The 14,927-nt window shown below is 38.2% G+C and overlaps 1 protein-coding gene across 2 annotated transcripts in view; it reads left to right on the forward strand.

The window, feature by feature from the left end:
- The window catches only part of LEKR1 (leucine, glutamate and lysine rich 1), a 214,379-nt gene extending 202,116 nt beyond the window's left edge, over window positions 1–12,263 (forward strand). The window contains exon 13 of one of the 2 annotated variants that reach the window (XM_011959017.1): window positions 11,472–12,257. In XM_011959017.1, coding sequence (XP_011814407.1) covers window positions 11,472–11,885 — 414 coding nt within the window. In that variant the 3' untranslated portion in view covers window positions 11,886–12,257. Of the gene's footprint in view, window positions 1–11,471 lie in introns of both variants that reach the window. The other variant, XM_011959018.1, reaches the window with a different exon arrangement.
- The last annotated feature ends 2,664 nt before the right edge of the window (window positions 12,264–14,927 follow it).

A 14,927-nucleotide genomic window follows, 5' to 3' on the forward strand; every position in this document is an offset into this window, starting at 1 on the left:
AATATATTTCATAACATGACAGCTGCCATAGTTAGTGATTCCTCTGATGGATCTGGGCTAAGTAAATTCAAAACCTTCTGGAAAGGAGTCACCACTCTAGATGCCATTAAGACCATTCCTGATTCATGGGAGGAGGATAAAATATCGATAATTACAAAAGTTTGGAAGAAGTTGATTCCAGCTCTCATGGATGACTTTGAAGGTTTAAAAGTTCAGTGGAGGAAGTGGCAGAAATAGCAAGAGAACTAGAATTAGAAGTGGAGTCTGAAGATGTGGCTGAACTGCTGCAAACTTGAACATGTAAAAAGTTACGTCTTATAGATGAGCAAAGAAAGCCATTTGTTGAAATGGAATCTACTCCTGTGAAGATGCTGTGAAAAACATTGAAATGACAACAAAGGATTGAAATATTATATAAAATTAGTTGATAAAGCAGTGGCAGGGTTTGAGAGGATTCACTTCAATTTTGAGACAAATTCTACTGTGGGTAAAATGCTGTCAAACAGCATCACATGCTACAGAGAAATCTTTCATAAACGAAAGAGTCCATTGATGTGGCAAACATCATGGCTGTCTTTTTTTTTCTTTTTCTTTTCGTTTTGAGACAGAGTTTCACTCTGATGCCCAGGCTGGAGTGCAGTGGCGCAGTCTCAGCTCACTACAACCTCTGCCTCCCACGTTCAAGTGATTCCTGTGCTGTTGTCTTCTTTTAAGAAATTTCCACTGCCATCCCAACCTTCAGCAACTTCCATCTTGACCAGTCAGTAGCCATCAACATCGAAGCAAGACCCTCCATCAGCAGAAGATACAACCCACTGAAGGCTTAGATGATTGTTAGCATTTTTTAGCAGTAAAATATTTTTAAATTAAGGTATGTACATTTTTTAGACTTAATGATATTGCACACTTAAATACAGTATGGTATAAACATAATTTTTATATGCAGTGGGAAACCAAAAAATTCATGTGACTTTCTTTATTGCAATATTTGCTTTATTTTGGTCTAGAACCAAACACACAATATCTCTGTATGCCTATGCCTCTGAAAGAGGGATGTAAGGGTGGAGTGGAAAACAAGACTGTTTGAAAGATTATAAAAGGAGCAAAGAGATCCTTAGAGATGTCTTCCCAGTTCCTAAGAAGCCCTTGCCCACCATCCTGGCAGAGTACCAGGGGGTTACTCTCTAGTAAAACTGAATGAGAAAAGGCACTGAACCTGAGGACAAAAGAGATAAAACAAGGGTATATCAAGTAGGGAGACCTCTCAGTACCCTTCACACTCTCACTTTTCAGAACACAAGTAACCAGGCTTATGTATTAATGGCCATAAAAAGAGAAATTGGAAGAGCCCCCTCTGGAGAAATGAACTGCCTCAAAAGATAAGACCAGCCTGGTGGAGTGGCTCACACCTGTAATCCCAGCACTTTGGGAGGCCAAGGCAGGCAGATCACATGAGGCCAGGAGTTTGAGACCAGCCTGGTCAACATGGTGAAACCCCGTCTCTACAGAAAATACAAAAAAATTAGCTGGGTGTGGTGGTGCACGTCTGTAATCCCAGCTACTCAGGAGGCTGAGGCACAAGAATCACTTGAACCCGGAAGGTGGAGGTTGCAGTGAGCGGAGATCACACCATTGCACCCCAGCCTGGGTGACAGCAAAACTCTGTCTCAAAAATAAATAAATAAAAAAGATAAGACCCATTGATACTGACAGTTGGGATATCCCGATGAAATGGCTATATCCATGTTCAATCTACCTACTTAGAAGGATATCAGCCAATAAACCGAATACAAGCACACTGAGCTTAAGGTAACATTTTGGGGACCCATTTTTATTTTTATTTTTATTTTGAGACAGTCTCACTGTCTCCCAGGCTGGAGTGCAGTGGATGGATTTTGGCTCACTGCAAGCTCCACGTCCCAGGTTCATGACATTCTCCTGCCTCAGCCACCTGAGTAGCTGGGACTACAGGCACCCGCCACCATGCCCGGATAATTTTTTGTATTTTTAGTAGAGACAGGGTTTCACTGTGTTAGCCAGGATGGTCTCGATCTCCTGACCTCATGATCCGCCCATCTCGGCCTCCCAAAGTGCTGGGATTACAGGCGTGAGCCACCGCGCCCGTTCGGGGACCCATTTTTAAACACGAACAGCCAAGGATCACCAATTATTTGAGAAACATCTCTAATGTGAAGAACAGAAACAATAAGCAAAAAAGAACTTCACAGAAAAAAAAAAAACAATACAGGGAGCAAAAGAGAGCTTAAAAATATATAATTAATATCCTCAGAGAGAAAAGAGATGATATTGTATTCATTAAACATAAACAGCCAGCTACGAAAAAAGAACGAGAGTGAGTATTAAAATATAAGGACTGAAATGTTTAAAAATCAATATTTGGGTTAGATGATAAAGATGTGAAATCTAGAAAGCAGGAAAAAAAAAGCAAAAAGATGAAGAAAAGAAAAAGAAAATTCAAGGAAATAAGAAATAGAAGACAATGCATTCCAAATTCCAAAGGAAAATTATGCCCAGCCTAGAATTCTATATCCTGCCAAAACAATCTATCAAGTATCAAACACAGGTATTTTCAGACTTCAGACTTCTCAAAAATACTACTACCCTGGCAACCTTTTTCAGGAAGCTGTTAGAAGATATATGACAGCACAATGAGGGAATAAGTAATAAAGAAGAAAATATAGGAATCAGGAAATAAGGAATCCAACACAGGAGAGAGATGAAGGGAATCCCAGGACAATGGTGGGAAGAAATGCTAGGGTTACAGCAGTGCATCAGATTGAAAGAACAAGCATACCAAAAGAAAGTTCTTAGAATGTTGAGCAGCAGCATGGTGGGTTCTTAGAAGTATGTCTCCAAGAACAAAGAGAAGCTGATAGCTTACATGGGGTGTTTGAACATGTCGAGAGGATATTTACACTTCTGTAAGTTTGGTGAAAAATTAGTATCAATACCCAGAAAACAAAGCAGAAGAATTATGAGACAATAACTCTGGATAGAAGCTGTGCAAGGAAGAAAATGTCATCATAGTGCATAACATGGCCCAGATGTGCATATGTTTATATACTATAATCATATAAAGATGAATATAGATTAAGCTAAAAATTGTGACAGAAATATGAGGATAGGAGGAGCAGCAGCATCTGTTGGGAATTGGTATAGAAAGCTGAACCCTCATCTTCCGTTCCATGCAGTCAGCAGATATGTTCAAAACTGAAAAACAAAGAGATCGATGTATAATGATGTTATTTTGAATTACGGAGGGTAACTATCAGAAGAAATAGTTTAAAGATCTGAAAATGGTTATTGCTGGAAGGCAGGACTTGGGAATGTGAAGAAGTGTTTTTTTCATTGTGAGTTTTAGTATTATTTTACTTTTTAGCTATATGTAATACTTTAATTTTAAAAAATTAAAAATAATAGAAAGGAATAAAGTATAAAAAGGACCTGGTAGAGAAGGCGACAGTGACAAGAATAAAGGTCAAGCAAGGAATATTAAAGAAAAATCAGGAAAGTTACAAGTAAAACAAAAGCAACAAAATATAAACCTTCATGAGATTTTCTTTTCAGATTATGAGAAATGAAAAAATTAAGACAAAGCAGATTCTAGCTTAAACTTTAGTAACAGGTGCCTGGCACACTTCTGTTTATTCCTCAAGTCTAAGTGCAAAGAGAACCCCTCCATGAAGCCACAAAATCTCAGAGGCAAAATTAGCTACACACCTGTGCACCTACTGCGGTTGCTTATTTATGCATTCATTTAACAGGTAAACAGTTTGGTTGTTTTTATAGATGCTAAGAAAAAATAAATCAGGATAAAAGGGATACTTTCTGAAGGAGGGGTGCTATATTAGACGGGGTGGTAAAAGGCTCTGAGAAAATAATGAGGCAAAGAACATTCCAAGGAAAAAACACTCCAGGCAAAGGTAATAGTTAGTGTCAAGACCCAGAAGCAAGGAGTATACTGGGAACCTTAAAGAAGCCACAAGGAAGTCAGCAAGCACTGCTGGAGCTTAGTGAGCAAGGATAGTGATAGAAACCAAGGTTGAAGGGCCAGTTTGCATGCAGTCTTTGTAGGCTATGGTAAGGTCTTTGGATACTTTTCTAAGTGTGATAGAAAGTCACCTAGGAATTTTGAACAAGGAATTGACATGATCTGACTTATTTTTAGAGGATAACTGACTTCTGATTAGAAAATAGGTTGAAGAGGGCAAAAATGAGAGCAAGGCTGTGAAGGAGGTGACAAATCACCAGATTTGGGATATATTTTAGGGATGAAGGCAATAGAAGTTGCTGATGGATTGGATGATATGAAAGCATAAAAAGGAGTCAAGGATAACTCCAAAGTTTAGAATCTCAGCAACTGAGAGAGTGCTGAGATGGGAAATGCTAGAAAAGAAATATAATTGGGGAGGAATATCAAGAATTTTATTTGGGACATGTTGTTCTTAATATGCCTATTAGCTACCCAAGGGGAGATGTTGACTAGGCACTGTGGCCACAGGGAAGGCAAGCTGGAGATGTCAATTTTGGACAAATCCACATGTAGCTGATACTTAACCCCTGGGACTGAATGAGATCACCCACAGGATTAGGCAATAGAGAAAGGGTTGAGAATAGGCACTCCAACTTTTAGAGACTGGGAAGACGAGCAGAATCTAGCAATGGTGACAGAAAAGGAACTTCTGGTGAGGTAGGAAGAAAACTGGAAGAAAACACTATCAAGGACTCTAAAGAAAGACAGTATTTAAAGAAGAGTACATGCCATACAGACAGGCCCACAGTCCCTTATCTAAAAACTTTGGGATCAGATATAAAATTATTTTGAATTTTAGAAAGTTAGTACAGTATGTCCTCATAGATGTAGGGCAGCCTCCCCATGCAATGACATTAATACTTCTGCAGTGAAACATCTGAATGTTCACACAAAATGGGACAAAGACTGTAATTAGCCTTCTATCAGTTCAGTCAGATTTTATCACTAAATGTAATGAGCTACATTTTTTTCTTTTCAGAGCTTTTTGGATGTCAAAAGTAAGGCTAAAGGACTATAGATCTGTATTGGCTTTCATTACAACAGCTGTTTTTATTGTTTATGTTGGTTTGCCCGACCATCTCCTAGCATCTTGAATCTGTTTTGTTTAAAAAACAAAAGAAAGTACATGGGTTTCTCTACAGGGCTACCAAGATGATAGGAAAAAATCAAGGATTTGCCTCCTAACTATTAACAGTGGTTACCTTAGAAGTATAGGAAGAGATAGACAGGGATTTTACTTCTTACATACTTTTTAAAAATATTGACATCATGGGTTATTTTTAACATTTTGGTGTTTTGAAAATAAGTTTCCAATGTAAACTCTATTTTTAAAAAAGGAAAGAAAGAAACTCCATTTACATAAGAAAGTTTAGGCCAGGCATAGTGGCTCACACCTATAACCCAGCATTTCAGGAGCTCAAGGCAGGAGGATCACTTGAGCTTGGAGTTCAAGACCAGCCTGGGAAACATAGGGAGACCCTGTCTCTACAGAAAATACAAAAATTAGCTGGGCATGGTGGTACACATCTGTAGTCCCAGCCACTTGAGAAGCTGAGGAAGGAGGATTGCTTGAGCCTAGGGGATAGAGGATATAATGAGCCATGATCGTGCTTCTGTACTGGAGCCTGGGCAACAACCTGAAACCTTGTCTCAAAAAACAAAAAGAAAAAAGTTTATTAACAAATCTAGCAAAGATGGATTTATGTAAACTCTAAGATTAAATTGTAGGAATACATGGTATTTGCAAGCACAAATAGTTTACTTGCAAGAGGGATTTGCTTAGTTTTAGGATAAGCTTTTATTTTATTTGCATGTTTAATCAATATACAGAATATGGCACACACTTCTCTGGTAATTCCATCTATGAGAATGGAGAAACCAAAGTACCAGCAAGTAAATTACCAAAAAGTAGTTGTCAGTTTGGGAACATAATAAAATTAGAATATCTATGTCTTTTTTAAAGAGTAAGAGGGTAAAGGGAGGTTCTCCATCCTCCAGCAGGAAACATGGGGAGGATCAAGAAAGCTTTTAGGGGACAGGGACTATACCTAGGCTTGGTTGGCAGGGAGGATGAGTGAACTGAGAACCTGAAAACCTTAGCCTTGGGCCATGGAGCAAAAGTGGGCTCAGACTGGGAGTCTCTGTGGTAAGGAAGATACCAGAAAGTTGACAGAATGAGAAGGTATATTGAGAAATTTTTGTATATTTTATTAGTGCTAGTTAAATTGTGTATGTTTAATTAGTGCTAATTAAATCTAAATTAAGTTGGATTATTGACTTAGAAAAGTAAATCCTGCATACTTGGTCATCCATGGGCTCTTCTTCTCTGTCCTAAAAATCTGCCTCTGAAGCATATCAGTCTGAGGGATTATTGCCCTCTGTTGCTACAACTTTTGTTTGAATATGTCTACTGTAGTTGGTTTTATTATGTTTGTAAGCAGGGAAATATAATTTTGAAAACAACCAGCCTGACATCCATCTTACTTTTTTCCTGGAAATCTTTTCAGATTCTCATTCTTGTTTTACCAAAAGGCCATTTCCACTAACTTTTTGCAGTGTTTTGGGCTGATCGGATTAGTTGAACAGAAGCCTAGAAGGCTTTGAATGGGAGGTGGGAACATCCTTTGCAAACTCCCACTCATTGTTTTGGTTTCCACATTTTCCACAGAATTTCCTTTTACCTCAGCTCCCCACCTACCCGACCAGCCACCCACTCACCTTGGGATATATCCAGTTAAGGCTGGTGGAAACTGTAATCTGATCATTCCGTGGCTGATTCACATCTTACTCGGTCTAAAGCATGAACAAAGTCATCTATCTGTGATTGTTCTTCACTGAGGAGGACTTACTTTCCTGGCATGTTCCCCCCAAAATTGTGCCAAATACAGCTGATTCCCATTGCAGATGGGAGTCTTACCTTCAGAACAATCAAGTTACACAGTAAAGCCTTCTCTCCCTTCTTCCACGGTTTTTGGAATTGAAAGCAACCCAGCTGTCTCTAAGAATAAAAAGGAAAACAAAGATAAAAATAAACCACCCTTATATTGCAAGGAGTAGGGGAAATTGGCCACTTTTTAATATTAGAAATTTCAAACATATGATGAACTAATTTATATTTTCATTTTGACATTTTCCTTCTCAGTGGGAGGGTAATTAAGCCATATTTTAAGCCCATCCAAAGTGGCCTTATTCTGAAAATGTTGTAGTGATATCTATAGATAATGCTCACCACCAATCAGCAGAGCTTAAGGATGCAGGAGTGCCTAGTTCTCCCCTCCCTAGACCACCTGACCCAAGGGGCACTTGAGGTAAGGACTTCCTCCATGAAAACTTGGGGCTCCTACTGTCCTTCCTGGCTCCCATCTTGCTCAACTTCAGGCTGTTTTCCACAAAGCTGGCAAAGGGATCTTCCTTTCATGCAGATTTGATCCTGCCAGCCATCTGCTTGAAATAAACTTTCAGTGACTCCATATGAACCTCAGAATTAAGTCAAAACCCTAGTATTAGCACACTAACAAATTTTCTCTTGATCTGACCCTGCTCACTCTTCCCTACATCAGCCCTGGTCTCTTCTCCCAGTGTGCACCTGCCTGAGTAATATTAAGCCATGTTTTATCCCAAGTTGTGCCTCTCCTCTCACTTCCAGGCATTTGCACTCACTGCCCGCTCTGCCTTGAAAACCTCACTGCCTCTTCTTCACCTGACTCATGCCTTCCTCTCCATTTTGACTTCCAGTCTAGTTACAATCCAATGATTCTATTTTTGCCATGTTAAAATATGGCCAAAGATAATTTTATCTAAAACGTAGAATACTATGCATGATTTTCAGTCTTACTGAACATATTTCATCTTGCACATTTGTCCTTGTTACTCAGTGAAAACACATTAAAATTCTGCAACAATCCAACCTTCATCTTGACTAAATTGCTGAAAACTAACCACGAGCGGATGATTCTTTTCACGTGTGATGGAATTTTCCACTAATATGTCTACTTACTCTAGCCACATCCACATGTCCTGTAGTCATGCCCTATCAGATTACACCCCGAAATAGCAATCCCCTACACTTCCATTGTTTTATTTTCATTTTTAATCCCATAATTGAATAGATTATAAATCTGAATCACCTGTTGAACAAAACAGAGTTATAATCTCAATTGTAGAGGAGGAGGTAATGGTGGTAGATGACATGAAGATATTGTGTGGTTCACCTAACATTTCATAATGTTTTGGCACAGAAAAGAGTAGAAGTATCAATTTTGGATCTTTTTTTCAATTCAGGGGTCTCCTGGTTTGGGAACTAATAGAAGAAAGAGAATTAATCCTTTGTCTTGCAAGTTAATAACCTTGAAGAAAGATGAGTTGCAGAGCAGTGAGCCCCAGACAGTCAGCAGCCCCTCCCCGACTCTGCTGGCTGGCTCCATTCTCTTACTTTGGAATATGTCTAGTTAGTGTTGGTAGAAACTGTGTAATCTGATCCTTCCATGACTGGTTCAGACTTCACTGGATATAAAGCATGGGTACACAGTTCAGCTTGGAGTCTGCCAGGTCTTTGCTCCCATTGAACTTGCTATGAGGACATCTTTTGGCTCACTCTATCCTTTCATGTTCTCCTTAGTGGAATGTCACTTGCCTGAAATAGCTTTTATGTGACTTGCTTTTTGGTTGTTTTCTCCAGATCATTACTCCTTTCCTTTGAGACTTGAATTTAATCTCAGTAAATTGATTGAATTTTATTTTTCTTTTAAGGAAAGCTCTTGTCATCACATCCTCCATCACTTTATCATTCCATATTGTTGTGCCTGTTATTCATGTCACTGATATGTTGGCCTCATTTTTCATTGCTATTTTTTTCTTTCACATATTCAAATAAAATTAACTCTTTCTCATTGCTTTCTTAATTAGTGATATTTTTATACTAATTTATTGAAAGCCACTTGATGTGGTTTGGATCTCTGTCCCCACCCAAATCTCATGTCAAATTGTAATCCCCAGTGTTGGAGGTGGGGCCTGGTGGGAGGTGTTTTGATCATAGGGGCAGTTTCTCATGAATGGTTTAGCACCATCCTCTTGGTGCTGTTCTTGTGATACTGAATGAGTTCTCATGAGATCTGGTTGTTTAAAGTGTGTAGCGCCTCCCCCAACCTCTCTTGCTCCTGCTCCTGCCACATAAGATGCATCACTATCCCTTTGCCTTCCACCATGACTAGAAGCTTCCTGAGACCTCCCAAGAAGCAGAAGCTGCTAAGCTTCCTGTGCAGCCTGCAGAACCATGAGCCAATTAAACCTCTTTTCTTTATAAATTACCCAGTCTCAGTTATTTCTTTATAGCAATGCAAGAATGGATCAATACACCACTTTAATAATTCCAACACTTTGCCAGCTTACTCTACTAGTAATATAATGGATTGGGTCTTTCCCCCACTTTAAAAGAAACTTTGATTAATAGAACTTAGAAAACCTGGGCAAAACCAGATGAAAATTTCCTACTGCTTTTTTTGTTTGTTTGTTTTTGTTTTGTTTTGTTTTGTTTTGTTTGTTTTTTTTCAGTGTCCTGGGAACAAAATGGTCCCTGTATGTTTGGTGTAATGAATTAGACAACTAATTTAGGCATAGGCAGCATGGAGCAGGGCTCTGAAGGGAGCTTTAGTACTTCAGAGTGGAGTTACTCTCAGCAAGTTACATAACAGTGTGAGCTTCAGTCTTTATTAGTCAGATATAATTGTTGGGAGCAGGAAATGAGATGACACCTAACATGGCACTTTCTTAATCTTCCTCTCTAGTCCCTCCTCCCCTACCTTTTCCACAAGTGTTTCAGCTAGAGTTAATGAGAACTAGGTGATAAAGCCACAAACACCATCCTTGCTCTCTCCAATTCCTCCAAAAATTAAAAATAATGAGAAGCAAGTGATTAACCCATGATTGTTTTTAATGTGTGTCATGTAGTAAGTAAATAGTATATGTAAATGATGAGGATTTGTTTGACCCAGGAATGCAGCTTTTATAGAAAATTACTGTGCAATTGGCTAATCTGGAATTGCTCCACATTTTTCCATTTTGATTACCAAATTTGGAATTGAATAGAGTTCTGTCTATAATCATGAGAGACTGAAAAACAGGAAGATGCTACTTTCCCTGGCGCTTTGTTATTTAGGTCTACTGACAGCAGATTAGTCAGTCAACCCTTAGGGAGGATGTTTTCCACTAAGAAGCAGACTTGGGAATGCCTTGGCTGTTTTTACAAACAAGCTAACCCAATGGAAATTCATTTTTGAGTTGATGAATCCTATAGCACACTCATTTTAATTGTGTTTTCTTACTAGGATACTACTTTGAATTATTTACTTTTCAGCCTCATTTTTGACATCATAAAGACATGAATGTCAGGACACTAGGGAGATCCAAGACTTAATTCTTACCATGGGACTTGAAATAATTTTTATGAATTTCATAGACGAAACATAGGTAACTCCTTAACTAGAAATGTAGAATTTCAGAATTTCAAAGAGACAATGATCTCTAGTCCAGTCACACATTTGAAGCTTAAATTTGCTTCAGCACATCCCTGTAAAGTGAGATTCAACCCTTCAGTGTCTTCCAGATAGCTCTATTAAAAAGTTCTTACTTATTTTAAACCCCATAGCTTTCACCTTGGGTCTAGATTCTTTTATGGACATAGAAAGCAGTTCTGCTCAAACCTACGAAGGTACAAACTTCTTGAGGGCAGGGATTGTATTCACTACAACTTCTAGTAACTTGGTAAATGATTGTTGAATGAATGGAATTAATAGCAGAAGATCTTCTCTATTTTGGGATATTATCTTACAGAATGGCAAATGAACATCTTATTTAAGTTCCATTGAGAAAGCATCATATGAGAACTGATTTTATTGTTTAAATGCTATAGCTGATTTTTTTATTCTTTCAATCTTACACTTCAAGCACTTTTACCTGTTTATGTTATTGTAGTATACCTTTACTGTAAAAGAATATATTTAATGACTCTATAGCTATTAACTATTGAGTATTACATGTGCAGAGCATACTGTATGCAACTTGATGCAGAGAAGTTGAAACCCCACTGAAGCCAATATTAGAAGTCCTGGGTTCTAACACCAGCCGCACCACTAACATCTGAATAACCCTGGACAGGTCACTCAATCTCTGCAGTTGTTGATTCCTCATCTGCAAACTGCGAGGGTTGAACCAAATATGCTCTCCAACTTCTTTCCACCATCACAGATTGTTTCTGTTCTTGACTTGTCTGTCCCGTGTGGTAGACTATCACAGAGACAATCAAAGAATACAGACCTCTTCTGATTTCCAGTTCAGTTCTCAAATTGTATCGTCAGTAACTATCTACTTATGCACATTATTTAAAGCTAAGTCTGCTTTCTTTTCCCCTCTCTCTTTTCAGAATACTTTTCTTCAGGAGACAGTGCGTAGAGAATGTGAAGAACGCTTTGAACTGACAGAAGCTTTGAGTCAAGCCAGAGAACAGCTCCTGGAACTCAGGAAGCTTCGTGGAAGTTTACCATTCTCACCGTGTTCCCTCAACAAGGGCAGCCTAACCTCCCCTGCTGCAGCGGTCAGTAATCATGGAGAGAGAAGCCTTGCAAGACTGAACTCTGAAAAAGGAATCCAAATTCCCAGCCTGCGCGGAGTGTCAAAACCCACCGCTTTCCCAACCTCAGATAAGCCCAAAAGGGTTAGCAGCTCAGGCTTGCCCATTCTCCTCCAGCCACATCCTCCCAGGGGTGGAGCATCTTCAGCAAATGAGACTAGACAGAGACTGGCTGCCATTCTTAGGAGGAGGCGGAGTCAGCAATGATCCAAAGTGAGGAGCAGCTAGATCCCAACAGCGTGCACGCTCTTTCAGAGAGTGCCAGGAACTCACTGTAACTGAGAATGACAAATTTCACAGATCAGGAAGGCATACCTACAGATATATTTAACAAAAGACTGTAAAAAGCTGGAAAATTGTGAAGCCATATTTTTCAGGAGGGTTTTGATAGAGTAACAGATAATTAAGTTGTTGGTATTCCAGAGGTCCAATTTCTATATTTATGTTGAAATGTGCTCTATGAATATAGCCTTTTAGAGATCACAGGTAAAATTTTTCACCCATAACATCTTTTCCATTTCTTGCACCACTACAAGCAGATATATTTCCACAAAAAAAAAAAAAATAATAGATTGTTTGGGTTTTGTTGGTATGTGTTCATTTGTTTGTTGAGCTGAATAGGTTAAATCTATGTAATAAGTATTCCAAACAAAAAAAAAGTACTTTATCTAATTAAAATTAGATAATCTCCAAAATGCTTAGTTCAGGTAGTTGCAGAGATCATCATCATAATCAAAAGCTTCTTTTTCTCACCTTACAATCTAATTGTTTAATCTAATTTCTCTTTAGGCTAGCTCAGAGTTAATGATAGATAACCTTCAGGAAGACAATCTTCTCTGAGTGGCTGGGGACCTTCTAGAAAAAAAGATGGTAATGTCAATTCAAGGAAATAATAGTTTATTTCTCAAATTATATAGATTATTTTAGTAAACAAATAACCTGACCATATTGATAGATATTTTCCACAATGAGTGCTTTTTGGTACTCAGAGTTAGGTCTTTATTTGGCCTTGTATTCTCGAACCATTGGGAAAAAAACTAATTCAAAACAGTTTAGTAAAGTTGGAGCTAATTTGGGATTCAAATTTTATTACCCCTGAAAATGCGTAACTGGTTAACATGTTTTCTATTTTGAGTGAAAAAATAAAACCAGAAGCCAGATCAGCTATTTTATCTTAAACCTGCAGACACCTCCTGTTTCTTAAAACACAACTCTTTACCTTAGTCTAGTGTTCATCTATGTTTTTCTCCATCTAACAGAAGGGTATTTTCCTTCAAAAACTAACTTTACTTAAATACTCCATCTGACTGCCTCATGAACGTCCAGCCTTCCTATTCCCATTTTAGAATAATGGTAACACATTTAAAATATGCTACATAAAATTCTCTGCTATTTGACCATCTTATTGACCAGAGAATTCAAAGATATTTGGGATCCCTTCTATGTGCAAAAGATGTAAAGTTACTAAACAAAATCAAATTTATATCCAGTCTTCCAAAGGATTAGTCTACTCTATCAATAGAGTATCTTAACCTCAAAAAAATTCCACATTAGGTCCACTGATTTGCCTGACTAGTTTAAGTATGGCCTCTTATGTTAAGAGATGAATGCTTACTTTTGTTTTGCAGAGATTGGCATCCCTTGTAATGGCCTTTGACAAGAGAGCACAATATCATTGAAGAATGGCACTGGGTGGATCTTAGAAGTCACCCCAATTGTAATTTTACAGATAAGGAATAGATGCCCAAAAAGATTGTGACTTGGTTAAGGTAGTACAGTTAGTTAGTGACAACTAGAACCAGAACCACAGTCACCTTACCCCCCCAGACTTTCCACCTCACTGGAGCTTTCCAAGCCTCCATCATGACCTTTGTCAATAGCACCTACACTATATGTAGTTTATACTTTTCCTAATTGCACTTACTTTTTAACCTGAAATTTATGTAAAAAGTAAATTTGACTCAAGAAGTAGCTATAATGAGTTTGGTTTGCTGTTTTTTTCTTACACACTTTGAAATAAATGTGTATCTAAGAAATGTTGGCTGGGCACAGTGGCTCCACGCTTATAATCCCAGCACTTAGAAAGACCAAGACAGGAGAATTGTTTGAGCCCAGGAGTTTGAGATCAGCCTGGGCAACATAAGGAGACCTTGTCTCTACAAAAAAATATAATGAAAATTAGCCAGGCATGGTGGGGCTTGCCTGTAGTCCTAGCCACTTGGGAGGGTAAGCTAGGAAGATCCCTTGAGTCCGGGAGGTCAAGTTTGTAGTGAGCCATGATTGTGCCACTGCCATCCAACCTGGGCAAAAGAGTGAGACCCTGTCTCAAAACAGCAACAAGTGTTAGTCAGTGTACCCTCTAAAATCATCTTGTATAACGCCAACAGGTGACCACTGCACTGGACCTTAGGGGTCTCTGATCTGTTGTTTGCATGTTTAATTACAAGTACTCATGTCATAAGGAAAATGGCAAAATCTAGTGAAAACTTTAGTGAAAGCACAAGAGATTATTGTGTGCAACAGTCTTTGTTATAGGGTTATATATGCTTTTTACAGTCTTGCAATTTCAGCTCATGGAGATACAGTGGGTCTGTATCTTCAGGAACCATGGGGATAAAGTAGGTTTCTTTATTTTTTCTAAATTATGAACATATTTAGATTTGTAAAGTCACACATAAGCTTTTCTAATGGTGATGTCGAGTATTATTGCAAAACTTGATTTCTCAGTTTGCTATTATATTTTTGCCTTATGAGTACTTCTATAAATAATCACTCTCAGAATAGAATCATGATCTGCAATGAGGTTGTATTATACTCCACAAATATATCAGAGAAGTAATTCCATGAATAAACAGAAAGGTCATATCTACATTTATTTCAACCTAGACCATTTGAATGGTGCAGACTAAGCTATGTTGCCTTTAAAGAAGGACATCTTTAACAACAACAACAACAACAACAAAAAAAAAAAGCCAGCATTATAATATGTAACCTACAGGTTAGGAACACATTCAAACTTTTCTTGATTTTCTCACTGATAAATAAGTTCCTGGCATGAGACAGTTATAAGGAATTTTAGGAAAGTAGTGAGTAGGATGAAAAAATAAGGCTCCAAATGCATATAATGGATATTTAGTCTAATACTTTTAATTTCTCCATGGATTGATGTTTGCCATGACTTGCCATGAAAGGATTTATAGGTGTTAAGAGAAAAGATGTCAAAGAAAATATTCCTTAGAGAATTATAAC

Source organism: Colobus angolensis, unplaced genomic scaffold (genome assembly GCF_000951035.1).
Source record: "Colobus angolensis palliatus isolate OR3802 unplaced genomic scaffold, Cang.pa_1.0 Scaffold48, whole genome shotgun sequence".
Classification (NCBI taxonomy): domain Eukaryota; kingdom Metazoa; phylum Chordata; class Mammalia; order Primates; family Cercopithecidae; genus Colobus; species Colobus angolensis.